The sequence below is a fragment of the Pantherophis guttatus genome, chromosome 2 (assembly GCF_059756535.1).
Source record: "Pantherophis guttatus breed Tessera chromosome 2, ASM5975653v1, whole genome shotgun sequence".
Lineage (NCBI taxonomy): Eukaryota > Metazoa > Chordata > Lepidosauria > Squamata > Colubridae > Pantherophis > Pantherophis guttatus.
In genome coordinates this window covers 169,977,366-170,000,000 of record NC_142064.1, presented here as the reverse complement: position 1 = coordinate 170,000,000, position 22,635 = coordinate 169,977,366, and the positions used below count along the sequence as shown (strand labels likewise).

The 22,635-nt window shown below is 40.0% G+C and overlaps 1 protein-coding gene across 4 annotated transcripts in view; it reads left to right on the top strand.

Moving 5' to 3' along the window:
* The window catches only part of LOC117660059 (testis-expressed protein 47-like), a 36,110-nt gene that overhangs the window by 8,111 nt on the left and 5,364 nt on the right, over window positions 1–22,635 (top strand). For 3 of the 4 annotated variants that reach the window (XM_060688642.2, XM_034408118.2, XM_087887291.1), the window contains exons 2-6: window positions 6,080–6,152; window positions 7,211–7,317; window positions 19,458–19,519; window positions 20,422–20,626; window positions 22,289–22,445. In XM_060688642.2, the coding sequence (XP_060544625.2) occupies window positions 6,080–6,152; window positions 7,211–7,317; window positions 19,458–19,519; window positions 20,422–20,626; window positions 22,289–22,445 (604 nt within the window). The remainder of the gene's footprint in view (window positions 1–6,079; window positions 6,153–7,210; window positions 7,318–19,457; window positions 19,520–20,421; window positions 20,627–22,288; window positions 22,446–22,635) is intronic. The other variant, XM_087887292.1, reaches the window with a different exon arrangement.

The window sequence follows — 22,635 nt, the reverse complement described above, 5'->3', positions numbered from 1 at the left end:
TGGGAGCACCACGTCGCTCCCGTCACCGCACTCTGCAACAGCCGCACTCTGCGCCAGTTGGAGCCTCCGAGTGCTCCTCAAGGGGAGCCCCATGTAGAGAGCGTTACAATAGTCCAGATGGGAGGTGACGAGGGCATGAGTGACCGTGCGTAAGGAGTCCCAATCTAGAAAGGGACGCAACTCCCACATAGACATATTTTCTCTCCTTGCATTTGTTCTACCTCCAATCTAGATTCTTTTATTTATTTATTTTATTCTATGTTCATTCCCCCCAAAAAACAGATGCTCTCCTGAGCATATTAAAAAGTGTTACTTCCATATGCAGAACCTCTCATCTTCATCCTTGTAACTTTTACCAATTTTCTTAATATTCATAATAATATTCATGTCTCCTAACAGTCAGCTTCCCAACACTGATATCACATCCATATGAACTGTTGCACAATTTCCTCCATATTCACTCATAGCCCTTCTACTATTACTATTTATTAGGATGTAGTGTGCAACTGTCAACATCCTTTGAATTCATTCATAACTAAACCTACATCTTCCATTTCCTTGCATGTATTCATCACCGCCTCTGCTCAGGATCAAACCATCTCCATCCACGTCTGTTATGTTTTTCTCCTTTCTCTTGGATTCCCAAATATACAACATGTCTATTTTTTTCTTTCATTTCATTGTTAATTCCTGTTTTTGCTACCTATTCCCTCCCATTCCAAGTCACAACCTTCCATTTGCCACGGCCATCACCATGTGGGTCCATAGATGCTGATATGTGTTGCTTATGACTTTGGTCACCTAACTACCTTTAATAAGTAGCTTTAATAATACCCTTGCCACTTGGAACATGCTCTGCTAATAGTAAAGACAGTGTCCATCAACTGTGATGAACTTTGTTCAGTATACTACAAAGGCAACAAAACCTAGTTTTACCCCAAGTATGCTTAGATCCAGTACAAACTAAGTTCTCTGTTTTGGAGAATACCTTGCAAGCCAACATCTTCCTACCAACAAGGAGGTCTTTGAAGTAAACCAACACATAATGCACTTCCCTCGGTCATCATGTTTACTTACCGGCATATAAATAACTCTAGATATTAAATGGGGCCAGTAGGCATTCATAACAAAATATAAATGATGATACTCACAATTTAGAGATTTGTTTGAAACAGTTATTTGCTTGAAAATCAAAAGACAAAAGGAAGCAGGGGGCTGATTCTGGGATATATTAGAGGAGCTTTTAGGAAAACCATCTCAACCCTCTTATGTTTTTTTTTTTAAAAATTGTTTATTCTTTGAATGGGCAGCTACTGTATGTTCAATTGCAGCACTCTTTTTGTGTGTCAAATTTCCAAATACCTCTATTAGCTGCTTATCCTTGCCCTGAACCAATGGAATCAACAGCTTTGTCATTCAATATTAGGGATCATAATACATACATAGAATCTTATCGATTCTTATTTGAGAATAAGCTATCGTAACATCCTTAGTAAACATGGATAGGATTGGTCAAATTCTTTAAATAAAAAAACCTGGCATGCTTGATAAATGTTTATAATTTCATACTCTTTTGATAGGGCTAGTATAGTTCCTGTACCTGTACATCAAATACTGCCAAGGTAGAAAGGATTTGATCTTGGCAAGCTCTGTTTTAATGGCAGGAGACAATATAAGAAAAAGGGTTTCATACTTCATGTCCTTTCAGCCAGCCCTTGCATGAACAATGAGCTAAAATGTTTCTTTAAGGCTAGACACATAAGAAGACAGGATGTCTAGCACAAAACACATTTTTTCTTTCAGAGAAGAAGCTCAAGTACGATATGTACATTACATCTTCTTTAGAGAAGAAATGAGCAGTAATTATCACAAGGTATAAAGCAAGGCTTTTATCAAATGAAGGATCAAAGAAACATCCAGAGCAGGCTTCTTTCCAAACAAATGAGCTTCTTGCTGTTTTATTTATTTTAGTTAGAAAACATGATAAGGAAAACAAATACATTTATTCTTGTCAGAGGTTCAAAAATGCAATTTGTCAGGAACTATCCCTATCATTTGACAAAGTAAGGCAGTTGCCAAGCAATGGGAAGATTATACAGGCAGCTATTTTCAACACATGTTTTTCTCACTGGCTATATTGAGCCATTTTCTGGGCATGCAGAATACATTGAACCATAAACAAACCCAAAGACCTGGGTTTGAACAGTTGCAATAACCTTAAAAAACAAAGGTCAACCAAATATTTGCATAAAGGCAATTTAAAGATCTTTAATTGACCAAAAAAAGCATGTTTTCTGAACATGGTCCTACTTACCCTTCCTTTTACACCAGCCTATTATTCAAAATTGTATTGGATTGTGGAAGTATGATTTAAAATAAAATTTTATCTTCAACATTTGTGTGTCCACCCATCTTCTGGATCAGTGATTTTCAACCTTGGCAACTTTAAGCTGTGTGGACTTCAATTCCTAAAGTGGCGGAAGTTGAAAAACACCGTTATGGACTGTTTTGTATGTGAAATGAGAGGCATCATCCTGACCTTTACTTCAGGCTGGCCTTTTTTTGAGCCAATGCTGCAAAAAAAAAAAAAAAAAAAAAAAAACCAACACCTGCATAATAAAATTTATTAAAATATTTTACCAAATCCATTTTTAGCCATAATTTGTTTAAATAGGTAAAATTTTATTCTTCCCTACATGAAAAACTACATGGCTGATATAGTTATTGCTTATTTCATTCATTTTAAACATTTGTATGTCCACTCATCTTAAAAAACAACTTTGGGCACCTTACAGCAACAATATTTAACTCCTGTCAGCTTCAGTCTTTTTTTAAAAAAAATATACATCAATATCAATGCATGAACAGTGAGGCATCTGGATATCATTTCTTTAAATACAAGGAGTAGTAATAATAATATTATTTGTTATTTAAGTAATATTTATATAATTGTAATGTTATTATGTTAAAACTTAACTTAATGTTAAAATATAGGTCTTCATTATTTAATTGTTCAACATTTTAATCCTCTCATAATAATAGCAATATCATTAAAACATACATAGTGTCACCATCTTTCAGCATCTAATTCTTATATTTAGCTATTACTTTTAATATATTATATAAACATATACATATTATTCCCCCTATTTCTTGTGTCTGCCTCTATTCTAGCTCCTAATAATGCCAATCTTATGTTACAAAACATTTCCTCTATCCATCATCTCTTGCCCATTTTAATATTTCAATTCTTTTGACTTGCCTCCCAAATTCCTCCCTTGGGTCTTCTTCTCTATCTACATCTTTCCTGTTTAACTTAAGTATTTCTTCGATCTCTACTATCTTTCACAGCCAAGCCTCCAGAGGATCTGCCCAACTCTCCATTTTCTTTTCAAAAATATCTTTCTATTTGCCCAAAATCATTTTTTGGTCTTTTAGCATGTACTTTCCCTGAATTGCTTCATTAATTTTTATTACTTTCTCCTTCTTATCTTCCTGTTTTGTTTGTTGTTTTGTCCATTCTATCTTTTCCCCTGGTCTCTCTATCTCCTATATTTCCTGGGCTTTTTTATCATATTATTATTTTTTATTTGTGAAGCACTTTCTAGCTTCCCATTTATTATTTATTAAATCCATTATCTCCCTGTGATTCCTTGTCATAGAATCATAAATGCTTTGGAACATTGCCACCAATTCTTTTTGCAACCCACTTATTTCCCCCTGTTGAAACATCTTGCCTTCTTCTTCTTCTTCTTTTTTTTTTGATAAGTCCAAATATTGCTCAGTAGTCTGTCAATGGTCTATCACTGCCCCAAAGTCTCAATTATCTTTGCCCTCAGACAGTTGATCTGGAAACTATTTACTCAGTCCTGTTGTTGCTCCTCCGGGAATACAGTAATAAAGTTCTTTATATCCCACAAATAGTCAATTTAGCTCTTTTTCGGTAATCCAGGAAAATTTCCAAATGTCTTCTTAAGTCCCCTCTATAAATTCCCTGTCAGCCTCACTCTTTACCTGTAGCAATATCACCAAGTACCCAAGTATTGAGGAATTGCAAACACTATCCTTATCTATAACAAAGGAAAATGGGTGATTCCACCAATTACAGACTGATCAGCCTCCTCACCCCAATCAGCAAACTCTATCAAGACACCTAGAATGGAAACTCCAGGATGGCTGGAAAAAGAAAACATACTTGCAGAAGAGGAACCCAGATTTAGATTTCAAAGCATCTCTTGATTTTATACTTTGAGCTAAGCTATGGGAAAAACTGGAGGCCTCATTGACTGACTGATATTCATCTAATATGTATGCTTCATTGAGAAACATCACTCAAAATATGATGTATCCCTCGGGCCATCTCACCTATGAACCTGAAACAGAAGAAGGTGTAAAGGTTGCATATTGGCTCCAGTCCCATTCAACTTCTATATAAACTTCATGGTGGCCCACCTCCTTGACACAAACTTTCATTCCTCAAAACTAGCTGGAAGACACATCTCTGTTTTACTCAATGCAGATGATGCAGCAATACTCTCCTGTTGGCATTAAAAGAGCACTGAGAGCACTAACATGGCATTGCAAGGAAGACCAGCTAGAAGTCCTCAGAAAACCAAAATCATGGCATTTGACAAAAGACCCAAGAACCAATCCTGGGGGATAAATGGACAGAAGACTGAGAAGGTCTCCTGTTTCACCTATCTGGGAGTAGACCAACAATAGGAAGCCCCATGGGGTCTACATTGCTAAAAACACACAGAGAAGCTCATCTGTCATCCTTAGATTCCTCAAAAGAAGAGGTGGCCACTACATTCCTGCTGTGAAGTTTCTGAAAGATGCCCTAATTAATTCATGAGCCATGAGGCAAATTTCAAAAGAAATACAGTCATTTATTAGGAGCACCATTTCGGCATTATTTGGATGCAGTTAGAACTAATCCCATGTAGATTCACGTTCCAATACTCAGAGTCATGCCAATAGCACAATTTCTCTGTGAAGCTCAGCTGGGCCAATTTTGCTGACCAATTTAGAATTAGTCAGGTCCAAATTTCTAATATCAGCTCTTCAATATATCTCTAATGCTCCCCTGAGACTAGAGGCAAGCCTCATGGAAGAAGGGCCTAAACATGACCAAACTCAACTACTGGTTCAGACTAGCCTCCTCCCAGGCTTTGCCCCACCAATTGTGAGGGATGATTTTCAGTCCATATGAAAAAAAGATAACGACAATGAAATTTTCATCTTTCGGCTTCTTCCCAGGTCTTCTATTTATCATGGGATACAATCAAGTCAAAGCACTCATTAAACAGCACGTAGCATACACAGAACACCAATTAAACCTAACTAGGTCCCCAACCTTTATTGCCGCTGAGCACAACAGACACTCTGCCTCCCCAATAGCATACTTAACTAGCTTTGAAATTCCTAACCAACCTGAGGGCTTTTCCTCTGGCATAAGTCATGCCCTCTCCTCAGCTGTCCTTGAAGGCCAACACAGGAAGGAGGGGGAGAGACAATGCCCCTGTGGCTTTGGACAAGCAGAAACAACAGAACGTGTACTTCTCTAGTGTCTGTAGTAGAGAGACATTTGTAGTAGTCTCATCACACCATTATTGCATAAATATTCAGGGTGCACAGGACAATTTTACACTTCCCTGCTGTTTTCAGACATCAACCCTGCTATAGCATACAGTGTTGCCAGGTTGTGCACAGCGGTGCTTAAAATCCATCAGAAACAACTTGTGCCATAAACCTGTTTTAATGAGCGCGTAGCTTGTTATTTTAGAGTGATTTGTATTGTTATGGATTTAGTTTGCCACGCGTCTTTACACCCATCCATTGTTCCTATCCTTGCTTTTAGATTCTTTTTAAAATTCCTTTTAGATTGTTGTTTTTATATTTCTTACGTTTTGATATGTCATTTTTTATTCTGATTTATCTTTTATTCTTTTCAATTCTTCATACACTATCCTCCTTTTGCTGGTCTTTGGCTATAATAACGGTTTGATTTGATTGATATAGTCTGTCAACAATATTTTTTAAAAAAAATAATAGGTTCCTTTTTTTCTCTGTTCTTTAGAAATCCCTTCTCCACAGGCTGATCTTTCTGGCTAAGATCTCGCCAGACCTGGCTGATAAAAGGTATTTGGCCGGTAAGTAAAAATTCTTGCTACTGTTTTCTTCAAGAACATTTTGAAATCATTGTCAGAAAGTTTTAGAATGGAATGGGTTGGTTTGATAAATACATCCCAAGCTTCTGAAAGCCAACAGCTGACTTGAAAGGTCCTTCAAATACACAAAACTCATGTAAACCCTTTGGATGAGTATAGAGCAGTGTAGGGCAGAGGAAGTATCCAACAAATAGCCCTAGGAGTAAATTTTTCCCTGCAGAATGTTGACGCCTAGCTCAGACCTGGTTTTGTTTAGTTATATCTCATCTTTAGGGATGCGGTGGCTCAGTGGCTAAGATGCTGAGCTTGTCAATCAAAAAGTTGGCAGTTCAGTGGTTCGAATCCCTAGTGCTGCGTAATGGGATGAACTCCTGTTACTTGTTCCAGCTTCTGCCAACCTAGCAGTTTGAAAGCATGTAAAAAAAATGCAAGTAGAAAAATAGTGGGAAGGTAACAGCATTCCGTGTGTCTTTGGCGTTTAGTCATGCCGGCCACATGACCACAGAGACATCTTTGGACAGCGTTGGCTCTTTGGCTTTGAAATGGAGATGAGCACCGCCTCCTAGAGTCGGGAATGACTAGCACATATGTGTAAGGGGAACCTTTACCTTTACCTTATCTCACCTTTAATATTTTTACAAATAAGTCAGGATGGCAAGTATACCTAATTCTCCTCCCTCCTTCTATTTTCTCCACAACAACCCTGTGAGATAGGTTGGCCTGAGAGAGAGTGACTAGTCCAAGATCACCTTGCTGGATTTCATGGCTAAAGTGGGACTAGAATTCACTCTCTCCTAGTTTTTAGCCTGGAGCCTCAACCACCAGACCAAAGTGATGATAACCAGCTGATGATCAGATATCATCTGTCTTTAAACAGATGATTTAAAGAGGGTGCGTGTTTTTGCATCCTCCTCTCCCTTGCTGTTTTTAAAAGTAAACACTGAGTTTTGTGTGGATAAAGGGGACAGAAGCCTATGATGTTATAGCATCGCCGGGAAGATCCATGTGAAGGAATTTGTGCTTGCTTCATTTCTCCTCAGAGTACTGGGAACAACTGTTTCTGAATTTGCAACGCCAGTATTGTCAGGGAGTAGGGGTCACTGGCCTCTTGCTTCTCTACCCTACCTACATTATACACATTCTAGAGGTAAGCTCCCATGTGTGTCTGTCTCTGTGTGTGTCTATCTCTGTGTATGCATAAAATAAGCAAAAATCCTCTAACACGAGGATTTTGTGGGAATGCCATTCACGTTCATGAACAGTTTGAGCATCCATTTATAGCTTTTTCAACACTCCCTTTTATCTCCAACGTTATTCAAAAAGCCCAAAGTGCCATTCAGCTTTCTTGCAGTGAGAACTTCTAAGCTGGAATAATGAATGGGAAACGTTTCAAGTGAAACTAGCAACTGCATCCATTTTTCCTCTGCAGATAAATGCCACCTAGACTGTGAGAGTAACCTTGAAGAATAGAAAGAAGACTCTTTAAGACAATGATCAGATAAGAGAGTCCAAAGCAAGAATATAATTTGAGAAAGAGTCTCAGACTTGACCCTATTTAGCTTTCTTGAAAATAAAGGCAGGAAGAGGAGAAGTATATATAGATTCTGTCACTGGAATCTTATAATAAAAGTAGATTTAGCAACCATAACTTTGATCCTGTGGTTAATTGTCTGTGGAGATTCTCAATCATCCAAGTCATGGTTGTCCCAAAGATGCTTTTTCCAAAAGGCCATTGGACTTTCTTGGGTTTTTTTCTTTGATAATGTTTCATTTCTCATCCAAGAAGCTTCTTGGGTGAGAAGCATAATGTTTTCAAAGAAAAAGAAAGAAAGTCCAGTTGCCTTTGGAAAACGCACCTTTGGGACCCCTCAGTTAGGACTACCTTGAAGACTGTGCCAGTCCTAGACCAGTTATTCCTAAGGAACTTAAACTGGTAGGAGAAAACTGACTTACAATTAGCTTTTCAGGATCTGCACAAATGGGTGGAACTACACATGTACCTACACTTGTTCATTACTCACATGTGTTCATTGCACAGAGATTGAATAGACTGTTTCTCAAGATTTCAGAACAAGAACCTTTACTCACAAAATCAGATACAATAATAGTGTCTGGTGCAGTGGTGAAATTCAATTTTTTTTACTACCGGTTCTGTGGGCGTGGCTTGGTGGGCGTGGCAGGGGAAGGATATTGCAAAATCTCCATTCCCACCCCACTCTGGGGCCAGCCAGAGGTGGTATTTGCTGGTTCTCCGAACTACTCAACATTTCTGTTACCGGTTTTCCAGAACCTGTCAGAACCTGCTGGATTTCACCCCTGGTCTGGTGCCTGAAAGGATTGCTGAATACAGGTAGTCCTCAATTTATGACCACAATTGAGCCCAAAACTGCTGTTGCTAGATGAGAAAGTTGTTAAGTGAAATTTGCTCCATTTTACAACCTTTCCTGCCATAGTTGTTAAGTGATTCATTTAAGTTTTTAAGTTAGTGACATGGTTATTGAATGAATCTGGCTTCACCATTGATTTTGCTTGTCGGAAAGTCACAAAATATGACTCAACCTCCCCCCCCCCCCAAGATACTGCAACCATCATAAATATGAGTCAATTGCCAAGAGTCTGCATTTTGATCACATGACCATGGGGATGCCACAATGGTTGTGTGAAAAATGGTCATATCTCACGTTGCGGTGCCATTGTAACTTCGAATGGTCATTAAATGAATGTAATTCGAGGACTATCTGCAAGTGGAAGTAAACCTGGAATTATCACAACATGTAAAATACTTATCCCGCTCTTCTTATTTACATCTTTGGGGGTGAGCCAACTAAGTCACAGCCATTTTATCACACTACCTGGAGTCTAACCTCTTGTAGTTTATAGCCCGGAGAAATTGTTCCTGTTTAATTAAAACATGAAAACTTGTATGCTAGAACAAGTTTCTAGAAAACATTTGGTGAGGCAGAAGAAAATTGACCTTCTTATTAAAAGCAAAAATAGAAAAAAATAAAAAATAAACAAAGGCCAGGAAAAGCTGTTGTTGCTTGTCCCATTAAGTCCGGCTAGTGACAGTCTAGATGAGAAAAAGAAAAATATTCCCCTCCACCCATCTGCTTGGGTGCCTGCTTTACCACCTAGAAAAGCAGCTTCCTTATAAGATTAGATCTTGGGCAGCCTACTCCCAGCAGAAGTCATCTGCTGAAAACGGCCCTAGATCTCAGGACCTGGCGTTTAAGAGCAAAGCTGTCATGAGGCGGCATCATGACCAAGGAGTAATTTCAAGGAAGATTGCCTCTCTGGGACTACCTTAGGCAGGTCTTGGAGAATAACATCTTTGAGAAAATCAATTACTATGCATCACTTCATGGTACATTTTAGATTGGCGGCTATAACAGACTTTTACAGGTGTAGAGGGCTGGTTAAAATGAACTCACCCTCAAGACCCTGATTGATTTGTAGAATAATGGGAGGCAATCCGTTTACACTATAACTTCCAAGCATTTCTTTCTTCACAATTAATCCCTTGGTTTACTGTGCAGGCCAAGAGTAATGAAGCATACGGGGCATCAGTGAAACAAAATGGAGAAATTGTCAGGATAGATCAGAGTGAGCCCAATTGAAGGCTCATTTGGAGACCTACTTCAGAGCATTGGTAAGAGAAAAGAGTGCTTATTTCTCTGACATCAATGCATCCACACCGAACAGCCGACATACTTCTTATATACTGTGAGGCATCAACATGTTAGAAGAAGTGAGGATCTGGAACAATGGGTGGCTCATCATAAACCATTCTCTGCAGAGAAACTTGGCTAAGATTAAGTTTGATTTATAATTCAGTATTGCACAAATCATAGGGATGTAACTTCATTAATTGTCTACTATTTTGAATTGTTTTCAGTTGATAGACAGCATGTGTGGAGAGATGAGGATTATTACCTGCTTATTTGCACCTTGTGTTTTCTAAGTTACAAATGAAAATTTCTAAATCGTAAATGGGAAGTGATCAATAGTCCTAATGGAGTGGGGGGGGAATACCTTCATACCTCTCTCCAGTCTATAGAAGGTAGTGATAAATACTTGATTAACCCAGGAAATATAAATGTATGTGTTAGCCTCATTCAATTTCTGGAAAGGTGGATGACTGTAATCCCAGGGGGTTGGAATCCCCTGAATTGATACTATTTATCTGGACTGAATTGCTTTCACCTAGGAAGAGAGAGGACTACAAAACAACTTAACTATCTACTCCACAGGTTTCACCCTCGCGGCATCACATTGCCGTCACATGACGTTTCACGACCCTTTTCCCTTTGCAGAAAAGGAGTGGGTGTGGCCTGCAGATGACACATCCAGCCTGTGGGCCGCCAGTTTGACACCCCTAATAATTCTACTCTAGCTTAATAGAGACTTATCCCAGAACTTAGATGTAGCAATGCTAACTCTTCTGGCCTCATGACAACTTTTAATTCCTCTGTCCCTAATTTCAGAAAGGTGGAATTTAGCCTTCAGGGTAGCAGTTTGCAGATTTCTAGTTTTTCCTGGTGGACTGAGGTGGTGCTGAGGTGTGTGTGTGTCTATATAATACTTAAACTGTTGATCTAGAGCTGCTCTACATAGTTCTTGTTTCCCATGCTGTTCAACATGCATTTGTCTGAAGGCACAAGGGGAACGATTCAGAGCTTTGAAGTGGGGCGTCATGAGCAAGTTATTCTTTATTTACTTAGAAGAGTGCAATCAGTACATTAATCTTGAAGGTTGCTTATGTTCACTAATGGCCTGGATGAAGGGAAACAAGCTGAAATTAAACCCAGGCGAAATGGAGGTTCTCTTGGTGAATAAGCAATTGGATGTAGAGAATAAGGTTCAGCCTCTTTAATAAAAATCTACCCTTTCCCTGAAATAGCAAATCTGCTGCCTGGGTATATTCCTTGATTCTCAGTTGTCACTGAATTCACTGGACTCCACTATTGGATGCTTCTTTCACAATCTTGGTTGGAATGCTAGCTTTGATTACCCTGAAGCCACTATCTAAGCTTCTGCAAGTTGCAGCTGATATAAAATGCAATGGCTACCCTATTATAATGTGTGCAAGATACAGGGATCAGACGAACTGTATGTGTCAGAGTGCATCACTAAATGTCTATGCAGATTCTCAATCATCCATGTCATGGTTGTCCCAAAGGTGCTTTTTTTCAAGAGGCAATTGGATTTTCTGGTTTTTCTTTGAAGATGTTTCGCTTCTCATCCAAGAAGCTTCTTCAACTCTGTAGAATGTCAGATTTACAAGTCAGGTATTTTTTTACGCGTAAACCCTAAAGAGCTGCTTTTCCTAATAGGAACTCAGTTGGTCTTTAAATCTGAAGAAGAGGTTAGTCTTTCTGGCATGCAGAAGGTAGTCCCTCAGGTTGCTGAAGTGCTATGGAATGCATTAGCCTGGCAGCTGTGTTTAGCCCGAAAGTAACTGAAGACTGCTAATGATTCAGAGGTCAAAAGGGCAATTCCTCCCCCCCACTTTGAGTATGCCTATTTTTGAAGTAAAGGATGCCTACTTTTAAACAGGCAGAGAATAATAATAAGAAAAACAACCCTCTTCTTGGCACTTACAGATTTTTGAAATGTGAAAGGAAAGATAATGTAGTAGCTTTCTTTGTGCTGGAGATAGTTCATTTAACTGGCAAAGGCTGGAAAGAAATTTGTTCCCATGCAAGATTGAAATTTTTCAAAAATGGGCTGCTTTGCTTTGACTTTGGATTCCAATTGGATTCCTATTGCTCTTCCTAAATGTCAGATTGTGTTACAAAAGCCTACTTGGTTCTGTTTTTGGAGTTCTGAATGTTTGTCTCTAGTTCTCATGTTCTTTTTTGTCTCTCCATATTCTGGAAGTGAGAAATGCTGCCATTTGATCACCTGGTATGTATTTTCTGTAATTTAAAGAAGAGTTCTGAAGGCAATTGGTTGAACTTTCTGATCTCTGGTGATGACTGGGCTTTGAAGTCTCCAGATATTCTCATGAGATTCTAATTTTCTTTTGAATGAATTGGGCTAAAGCCTTTTATTTGTACAGTTGCTTTTTCGTTTTTTGAAGCTTTTCTCCCTGACGAGCATCCCAGCTTACAATTTACATACTGTACACCTCACTCTTCTACCTTATTTTCAAACATTTGAGAAGTCACAGTACTAGATGGATTATAAATTAGGCCTTTTAAAAATGCATTTTAGTAGCAAACAACTTGTTCTCCAAATAATCTCTTTCTTAGCAAATTAAGTGATATTGTTTAAACATTGCCTGCTTTCATGATCAACTTAATCACAAGAGGCAAATAAAAGAGCAAATTACATCGTGAATACTTGCAATGAAGAGAGTGTCTTGGGCACAGTGCTTGTATTCCACAAGTAGTCCTCAGGTTACAACCATTTGTTCAGGGGCCATTCAAAGCTGCCTGCAATTACTGCAAGTTCGAATCTCACCAGGCTCAAGGTTGACTCAGCCTTCCATCCTTTCGAGGTAGGTAAAATGAGGACCCGATTGTGGGGGGGGGGGCAATAAGTTGACTTTGTATAAAAAAGAACACTGCTTAGGGGGCCCGAAAGCTCTACTAAGCAGGTATATACAAAAGTATGAAGGCTAATGCTTAACGCATTGTAAGCCACCCTAAGTCTCCGGAGAAGGGCGGCATATAAATTGAACCAATAAATAAATAAATAAAGTTATGGCTGAATGAGCGGGACTTGCATCCCCATAGTTGCGTGATTGAAAGAGAGTGCTTGCTGCCCATCTCACAATTATGATGTTGCAATGAGCTGTGGTCACATGATTTTGATTTCTGACACAATCACCTTCCCGTAAACAAAGTCAACGAAGAAACTGATCAGAGGTCACTCCCACTCTTGCCATTTTTTCTCTGTACCACCTGTGGGTCTATGACAATTCACCACAGCCAACTCATCACAGCCATCTTGCCACAGCCAACTTGCCACAGCCAACTCACTGCAGGACAACTAGTGGAACAAGAGTTACACTAATATCAAACAAATGATATAAAAGAATCATTAAAGAAAGGATGAAATGGGAGAGGCAAAAATGAAATGTGAATGACAAAAATGAAAACAATTTTTTATTTATTTTAAATAATTACATTGAATTGTTAAATTGTCCAACAGTGCACTGTCCCATGGCGATTTGGTCATGGCAAGTTGTCCCATAGTGAGTTGGTTGTGTTAGTTGGCCATGGTGAGTTGGCCATGGCAAGTTGGCTGCAGCTAGTTGGCCACGACAAGTTGTCCCATTCCACATCCTGCTTGCCTAGGACTCCTGCCTCTTCCTGCTTAATGACCTGTGTAGTCCTGGGGTTATGATGGCAAATCGCAAGGATTGCTGGGATTGCTATCACTAAGCAATGCAGCCATGTGACGTGGTATATTATGGCCCTATTGCTTAGTGGTGGAAATTCTGTCCCAATTGCCATTAGTTTAGTTTAGTTTAGTTTAGTTTATTTGATTTATATACCGCCCTACTCCCGAAGGACTGAGGGCAGTGAACAGCCACAAGATAAAAACACATAAATACAAAATTTAAAAACAGAATAAAACCGAATTAAACAATTTGGCCGAAGACAGATTTAAAACACCCCAATTAATTAAAAATGAATTAAAATTTGCATTTTAAAAAGGGAAAAAAGGGAAAAATTAGGCCAGGCCAGCCTGATGGAATAAAAAGGTCTTGAGAGTGTGGCGGAAGGTGCATAGATCCGGGATCCTCTGTATCTCCGGGGGGAGCTCATTCCAGATAGTAGGTACCCCCACAGAGAAGGCTCTCCCCCTGGGGGCCGCCAATCAACATTGTTTGGCCGACGGCACCCGGAGGAGCTCCTCTCTATGAGAGCGTACCGGCCGGTGGGAGGCTACTGGTGGCAGCAGGCGGTCTCGTAGATACCGCCTGCTGTAGGTCCTAAGCCATGGAGCGCTCTAAAGGTGGTAACCAAGACCTTGAAGTGCACACGGAAGACCACCGGGAGCCAGTGCAGCTCGCGCAGGAGAGGTGTTACATGGGAACGCCATGTCGCTCCCATAACCACCCGCACGGCCATGGGTTGTAACACTATCTGTGTAGTAACACTGTGTAGTAACACTATCTGTATTGTAACACTATCTGTAGTAACTGGAAGCTAGTGAGAAAAGTCAGAAACAGTTTTACAAACTGAGCTAAAAATTGTATGTTTACTAGTGTCTATCAATTCTGCAATGAATTTATATTAGCTCCTGTTGACAACTGATCGGATTGAATGCTGAATGTTTTAACTAGACCTTTGACATACAGTGTTGTACACATGTAAATGACTATGAAACAATTGAATCCCCAGCTTTGAGGTACCATTAATGGAACAACTGTCTGAACGGATTAGCTGCCTAAATACTGTACATACAAATTGTTTAGATGAAAATATACCCATTTATCTAAAGTGTATTAGAAAACAGACACTCTATTTAGCAAATCTGCAGTCAGGTCATGTCTCAGCTTTATTCTGTATGTAAGAAGCATTTTCTAATTTTGCAGGGTGGTTAGAGATCATTTTGTTGAGGATTCCATATTGATTACTTTTCCTAACCTAAAAGAAAGATGATGTGTTAGAAACAAATAGATGCCCTTATGACAAATGAATCTGAGAAAAAAAAATGTCTCTGTAATAGATACAGAATATACACCCTCTCTATGAAAATAAGTTACATTATTTCTTCATGGTTATTTCTTGCTTTTCTTTCTTTTTTTTTTCCTATTTCTTTTCCTGCTTGGAAACTGTTGGATTTTGGAAACTTTGCTGAATATCCTCTCTTCTGACCTCAAGAATGTTTGTGGGCAATCTAACTTCCATAATACATATAGCTAATGATATTTTATTTCATTTCTTATTTAAAAATTATTTGTACTCCATTTCCATATCATGTCTCTAGGCCTTCTTACAGCACTGGTTCAAACTTCAAAATCTGAACAGAACTGATTTTACCGCTGTGATTTCTTTACCATGGCAGACACAGTTTAGATATTTTAACAAGTCATGTTTCTGGAAGGTTTGTAATACTGTTGTTGGGCTACATGAGAACAGAAAGAATCTGGCATATGATAAACAATGTTGCTGATTTCGATAAACATTAATTTCTGATATTAATTCATTTGAAAAAGTTATCTCATTAGTGTCTGAATGCATCTTCATTTTTGAATAAAGGTACTTGATCATGGAGACAGTTTGTTTTTAACCCTGTCTCTCTCTCTATCAATATGCATTATGAGCAATATAAAATTATCGAACATTGAACCCAGAACTGGGATTAAGAAAGGAAATGCTACTGTATTTTGCCATGTGAAAATAATAACAAAACAGGGAGGAAGAGAATCTATTATTATTATTTTTTTGCTACCTTTTATTATGGACGCAATATATGGTAATTGTTGCAGTTGACTGGAACAAGTTAGGAGTGGTTAAAAGGTTTATTTTCCGGATGTAGGAACAATAAAAACCAAAGCCTGGATTGTTCTTCCTGCAAGAACTGTGAATGCCTGATCATAGTTTAACTTGCCCTAAATGGGTGGTCACTGGTCATATTGTATGGGGGAGCGGGACAGAATAGAAATAAAATAAGCTTGCTTCAGAAGCAAGTACTGTATTGTAAAAGCTCTCAGCTTCATAAGTGTGGCAAGGAACAAAAGGGAGTAGCTCCCTCTGCTGGCAAAAAGACTATTATGCGCAAGAGATAAAAGGGAGAAGGCGCAAGGCGATCCTATTTTCTAAAACCACCCAATAGCCAGGTGGCTGCAGCATTTGCACAGTGGATTCTGAATGATAGCGGCAGAGAAAGAAAAAAATTGGAAGTTTCTCCTCTGAGAAGATTTTATTATTTTATTTTATTTTATTTTAATTTATTTATTCAATTTATATAATTACTTAGCTCTGGGGGGGGGGAGGGGGGCGAGCAATCATTATCTAGTTGCCCAGTGGGTTTGCTTGAATCATTGCTATGGAGAGTCAAAGGTGGAGGAGCCAAGGAAGGTCCCTCCTCAAAAGGTGGGAGCCAGACAGAGTTGAAGGAAGGGCTTCATGGGACTTTATGCAAAGACAATTGCAGTGAGGAAATTGGATTGGTTCAGGGGTGGGCTGCTGGGGGTTGCAGGCGTTCAGGAGAACCTCTAGCTAAGATTCTATGTTGTTCGGAGAACCCCCAAATCCCACTCCTGGCTGGCTCAGCCTACCCCTCCTCTTCCTTACCAGGAGTCCCAATGCGGACCGTTTTGGATGCAGGTCAGAGCAGGGCATGCGTGGAGGCTCGGGGAGGGCAAAAAGCAGCCCTACCGGAAGTCCGGGAAGGCCAAAAACAGGCCCATTTCTGGCCTCCAGAGGGCTTCTGGAGCCTGGGGAGGCTGTTTTTGCCCTCCCGGACGCTCGAGGAAAGCCCCCGGAGCCCAGGGAGGGCAAAAACACCCCACCCCCCCATGGTGCAGGAGGCCAACTAGGCTATGCCCACCCAACAACCAGGCAGAGAACACCTTGCTAAAATTTTTGAAGCCTACCCCTAGATTGGTTCAATATGAACTTTGTTCTTAGAATGTGCTCGCTATATCTGTATAGGATAGTTGTGTGAGAGTGAAGACTTTAATTTGGAGCAAATGTTCTTGCAAGTCCCTGGGGTGGGGGATTCCTCCCCCTTGAGATCAATAGCTTTAATGTACCGGTAATCTTTGTGCTTATGTTATACCAGCTGTGGATCTGTATTCTACATTTTAGAAGTAAAAGCTGCAAAAAAGTCACAAGAAGTGGGATAGTTCATTTTTTCTTGATGGATGCTCCAGAAGAGAAAAAATCATTATTTAGTAGGGTTACTAGAGACCTGAACCAGCAGAGGAGGACTAGGACAGTCAGAATGGGGTGGGGGGAGGGAAGGGGGGAGGTGAGTACAATTGTTGGCATCTGTGACAAAAATTACATCCCAAACCTATATTAAAAAAGAAAGAAAGAAAAAAAATTCACAGGTGAAACTTGAAAAATTAGAATATTGTGCGAAAGTTCATTTATTTCAGAAATGCAACTTAAAAGGTGAAACTAATATATGAGATAGACTCATTACATGCAAAGCGAGATAGTTCAAGCCTTGATTTGTCATAATTTTGATGATTATGGCTTACAGCTCATGAAAACCCCAAATTCACAATCTCAGAAAATTAGAATATTACATGAAATCAATAAAACAAGGATTGTACATAGAACAATATCGGACCTCTGAAAAGTATAAGCATGCATATGTACTCAGTACTTGGTTTGGGCCCCTTTTGCATAAATTACTGCCTCAGTGCGGCCTGGCATGGATGCTATCAGCCTGTGGCACTGCTGAGGTGTTATGGAAGACCAGGATGCTTCAATAGCGGCCTTCAGCTCTTCTGCATTGTTTGGTCTCATGTCTCTCATCTTTTTCTTGGCAATGCCCCATAGATTCTCTATGGGGTTCAGGTCAGGTGAATTTGCTGGCCAATCAAACACAGTAATCTCATGATTATTGAACCAGGTTTTGGTACTTTTGGCAGTGTGGGCAGGTGCCAAGTCCTGCTGGAAAATGAAGTCAGCATCCCCATAAAGCTTGTATGTGGAAGGAAGCATGAAGTGCTCCAAATTCTCCTGGTAGGAGGCTGCATTGACCCTGGACTTAATGAAGCACAGTGGACCAACACCAGCAGATGACATGGCTCCCCAAATCAACACAGACTGTGGAAACTTCACACTGGACTTCAAGCATCTTGCAGTGTGTGCCTCTCCATTCTTCCTCCAGACTCTGGGTCCTTGGTTTCCAAATGAGATGCAAAAGTTGCTCTCATCAGAAAAGTGGTCTTTGGACCACTGAGCAACAGACCAGTTCTTTTTTTCTTTAGCCCAGGTAAGACGCTTCTGACGTTGTTTGTTGTTCAGGAGTGGCTTGACAAGAGGAATACGACATTTGAAGCCCATGTCCAGGATCTGTCTGTGTGTGGTGGCTCTTGATGCACTGACTCCAGCCTCAGTCCACTCCTTTTGAAAGTCCCCAACACTTTTGAATGGCCTTTTCCTGACAATCCTCTCCAGGCTGCGGTCATCCCTGCTGCTTGTGCACCTTTTTCTTCCACACTTTTCTCTTCCACATAACTTTCTATTAATGTGCTTTGATACAGCACTTTGGGAACATCCAACTTCTTTTGCAATTACCTTTTGAGGCTTTCCCTCCTTATGGAGGGTGTCAATGATGGTTTTCTGCACAATTATCAGGTCAGCAGTCTTTCCCATGATTGTGATTCCTACTGAACCAGACTGAGAGACAGTTTAAAGGCTCAGGAACTCAGGTGTTATGGCTTAATTAGCTGATTAGAGTGGGACACTTTGAGCCTAGAATATTGAACCTTTTCACAATATTCTAATTTTCTGAGATTGTGAATTTGTTTTCATGAGCTGTAAGCCATAATCATCAAAATTATGACATATCAAGGCTTGAACTAACTCGCTTTGCATGTAATGAATCTATCTTATATATTAGTTTCATCTTTTAAGTCGCATTATTGAATTAAATGAACTTTTGCACGATATTCTAATTTTTCGAGTTTCACCTGTAGGTCTGCATGTATAGGAAATTACCTTTACTAGCATTAGAAAGATTGGTTTTTTAATCACAATATTTTTTTCAGCAAACCTTTATTTTTTTCAAGAACATATGCTAATGACAGTATAGAATCAATCAGGCATGTGCCAAATTTCATCATAGAAAAGTATGACATGTCACGTAATCTATAAATTACAATGATCATAGATCTGAAGAGGCTAGATTAAAGCTGATTGCTGGAATCAGGAAATAAATAAGGTAGAACTTGGCTGTCTCATCTGTCAACGGATGAAGGAAAATAACCAGCAGACAATTTACAAGGTCACAACACAAAATGTTGATTGACTACTGTTGTGAAAGCAGCTGGACAATATTTCATTATAAGGTTATGCTGCTGGACAGAGGACATGAGGAGAAAAAGGTGCTTTTCATTTCCATATTATTGGTTGGCAAGGAGATTCTTGCTTGGTTTCCTGCCATAAATTGTGGTAACATAAAGTCAGCAGATCATTTCGAGCAGGATGTCCAGGGGAGAAAATGGGCAGATGTCCTAACAGTTTGACAACCTTTCCCCGTGCAATAAATGATCCGGGAACAGGTTCACTGGAGCAAGATGGACATTCTTCTTCAGTGGCATGAGTTACTACTAATGTGATTTTTAGCATGATTTTTTTCTTTTAGTCATCCAGTGATGTGCTCTACTCTGTCCTACGGGATCTGAGGGACATTGAACAGCAGAAGAGGTAAGCCATTAATTCTCTTAACGTCCAGGGATTTTTTTCCTCTTGCCTCATAATTCTAACGAAAAGTTTGCTTTGAGATCCTAAAATGCATTTTGCACAAGTGGGACACAGGACACAGCTTTCTAGTGCTGAAAATTTTTGGCTGATAATAATTGAAGAGCCTGTTTCCCAAAAGTTCTTGCTCATTTGTGGAGCAACCTTGGTCCAGCTAATTACCTCACAAATGTATGAAGGCGTTAGAGGACCATTTATGTTACTTATTTGACAGAAAAGTAAGATTAATATATAATCTCTGGCCAGATTTATAACTCCATATGTAGCCAGAGGCCTGGTTCTGAAAGAAGACGGGCCACTGACATAACAAATGATACGCTATTGCGATGACTAGTGTGAATAAACTGTCATGACTTAATAGAGCTTTTCTGTCACCAAATAGAACCATTTCCCCTGTTATCATGGATAACATCTGGTGCCTGAATGAGGAATATTTGGTTAAATGACATTCACTTATTTGTCAACATACCACCCAACATCCAAGGTACCAGATTCTTACAGGATTCTCCCTAAGGTTTATATTATATCTGAGAATACATTTTTGCCTTTCTATATTTTGCATTATTTCCCTCTTGAAGCTTAAGAAATGCTTAATTTCTAGAGGAAAGAAGGAATTATATATCTTAAGATATTATTCATATCATTCTCTCTGTGTAAATCTTTGGATTGCACTGCATGTTTCTGCCTGGAATGAAGCTACTTAATTGCCTTCTGCTCCAAAGGAGAAATTTGACTACTTTATTTTCTCCAAGCATAAGGAAGTGCTTGTCCTATCTCATTGCTACTTAAAGCAACTTTATCCTGATCCACTTTTTTTTGGGGGGGGGGTATATGTGGATCTATTTCAGAGTGCTAGTCCTGGATGCCAAGATCCTGGTAATGTCCCACAATCTCCCTGCTAGACTCTTCCCACAGTGGAGCTATAAAGTGTTGAATCTACCGGAGAGATACCTGAAATACGAGACTTCTCATGAGGAGCCGGTGGAGGCTACCATCTCTGAATGCCTCACTACACTCTTGAAACTGGGCAAACATCTGCTAAGGTATCCCAAGGTATAACTTCTCCAGCTGTTTCCAGAATGACCTTGAAAACTCCTTAAGCCTCTTCCATGTCTATGGTTACCACCTGAGGCTTGAAACAGTGCTGGTAACATAATTGTCACAGATGATTCACCCGGTGAGACCCACTTCTCATAGATCTAATGCACTAACCAGTTTTCTTCATTAAATGCAATAAAACTGAGGTCCGTTATTGGTGTTGCTCATTGGGGGTTGAGGGCAAGATGGAGGTTGTGCCTAGCAAGAGAGTTCCAAGGAAGGAAATGCTATTTATAAAACAAATTGACATGGCTGCCCAACTCATGCATGGTGACTCCGGGCATCTTACAACATTAAAATTTCACAATGTAAGAACCCATAAACACCCTACCCCATCCTCCCGGCAGTGGCAGCAACCAAACAAGCACACAGCCACACGATCAGCTTCCTATCAACCTGGATCCCCAGGCCCACTGACAAAACCATGTTTCCAGGACTTTGCAGAAATGTACCAAGATGGAGGCCAATCTTACCTCAGGAGAATGATATTCCAAAAGGAAAGATCCACCTCAGAAAAGGCTTTTTTTCCCCTTGGCCCCTCATTTTATGTAGCGGTCCCACACCTACCCTCAGCAACATGCAATATAATCATGCAAATATCTGGCATAATACAACATGGGGAAGAAGATAGGGGCCTAACTTTATGGAGGTGGGAAGGGAGACGCAGAGTCTGCAGCCATGGCAGCCTATGTCTCTAGCGTCTTTTCCTCCAAGAGTCTCCAGCAGTTAAGACATGGCTAGGGAGATGTGGAGTGTGGAAAGGTGGTCCCTGGTGTTTGGGACAACTTAAAAGGTGTAAAGGGGTCATCTACATCCCCCTCACCTTTTGGTCTTTGTCCTGGGCAGAATTAAGCAGAAAGGCATTGGAGGCAGATATTTGGCTTGTGAAGGCTCAGTGTCCTGAGTTGCCAGTTCCCAGTTGCCTGGGAAATACCCTTTCCTGCTCTGGCCTAGTGCCTCCCAGATATTCTGGGACAAATATTGTAAGAATTCCAAACCAGAATGGCCCATGATTGCATCACCTGGGAACTTTGGGACTTACAATTTCAATTTATTGAAGGGCAGCAGATTAGGGAGGTTGCCTGTAGCACTTTTTACTGTGGGTGTGACAGACAAAGACTCACTTTTTACTTCCCTCATCCCACTCCATGAACGATAGCTATTATTTCTTTCTGGTGGAGATTTCCAACTAAAGTATGGTAGAAGGGTTTTTTCCCCCTTCTCCACGTCTTTTCATTAACAGTTTAAAAAGTATTTGACCTGGCAGCACTGCTATCTAGTACCACGGCTATTCACTGTCCTGGTGATTCTTATGGGAAGGAAGCATCAAGATTTGGGGCAGACAATCCCTCTATCCCTTGACAGAGTGGCACTATCACAGCACCTACAACCTCTACAATTATTTGATTGATGCTCCTATTCCTGCCCAGTCTCATCTTTCAAAGGAAGAAGAGGTGGCACAGGTGCCTTTGCTGCTTTTCCATTGTATTAGCTAGAAAGCCACCGTTTTTTTCCACAACGGGGTATGCCACAAAAACATTGTGCACTGTGTTTATTTGCACTTGCTGGGCTGTGGAAAATTACCTGACTAGCCGCTGCTGTTTCTCTCACCTTCAGAGCCCTAAGAACTTACCAGATCATTTTTTGGAAAAAGTCCCAGAGTTCATTGTTTCACAAGACACCATTGGTTTCCTCCTGGAGTGTCAAGAGTTATTGAGTCCAGCTCAGTTCCTGCATTTATTTGAGTTTCCTCCGAATATCCAGATGGACTCAGGTATGTGATATACTGAACCTGAAGGTAGGAGGAAGACCTATGGTAATTTTTCACTGTGTGACATTTAAGCAAGGTTGAGGAGTCAGAGGATTGTAATACTATAGAACAACATATTCCAACTCATTACTGGCTACGCTAGCTGGTGCTGGTAGGATTTATAGTTGATCATCTGGAGAACCATATGCCTTAA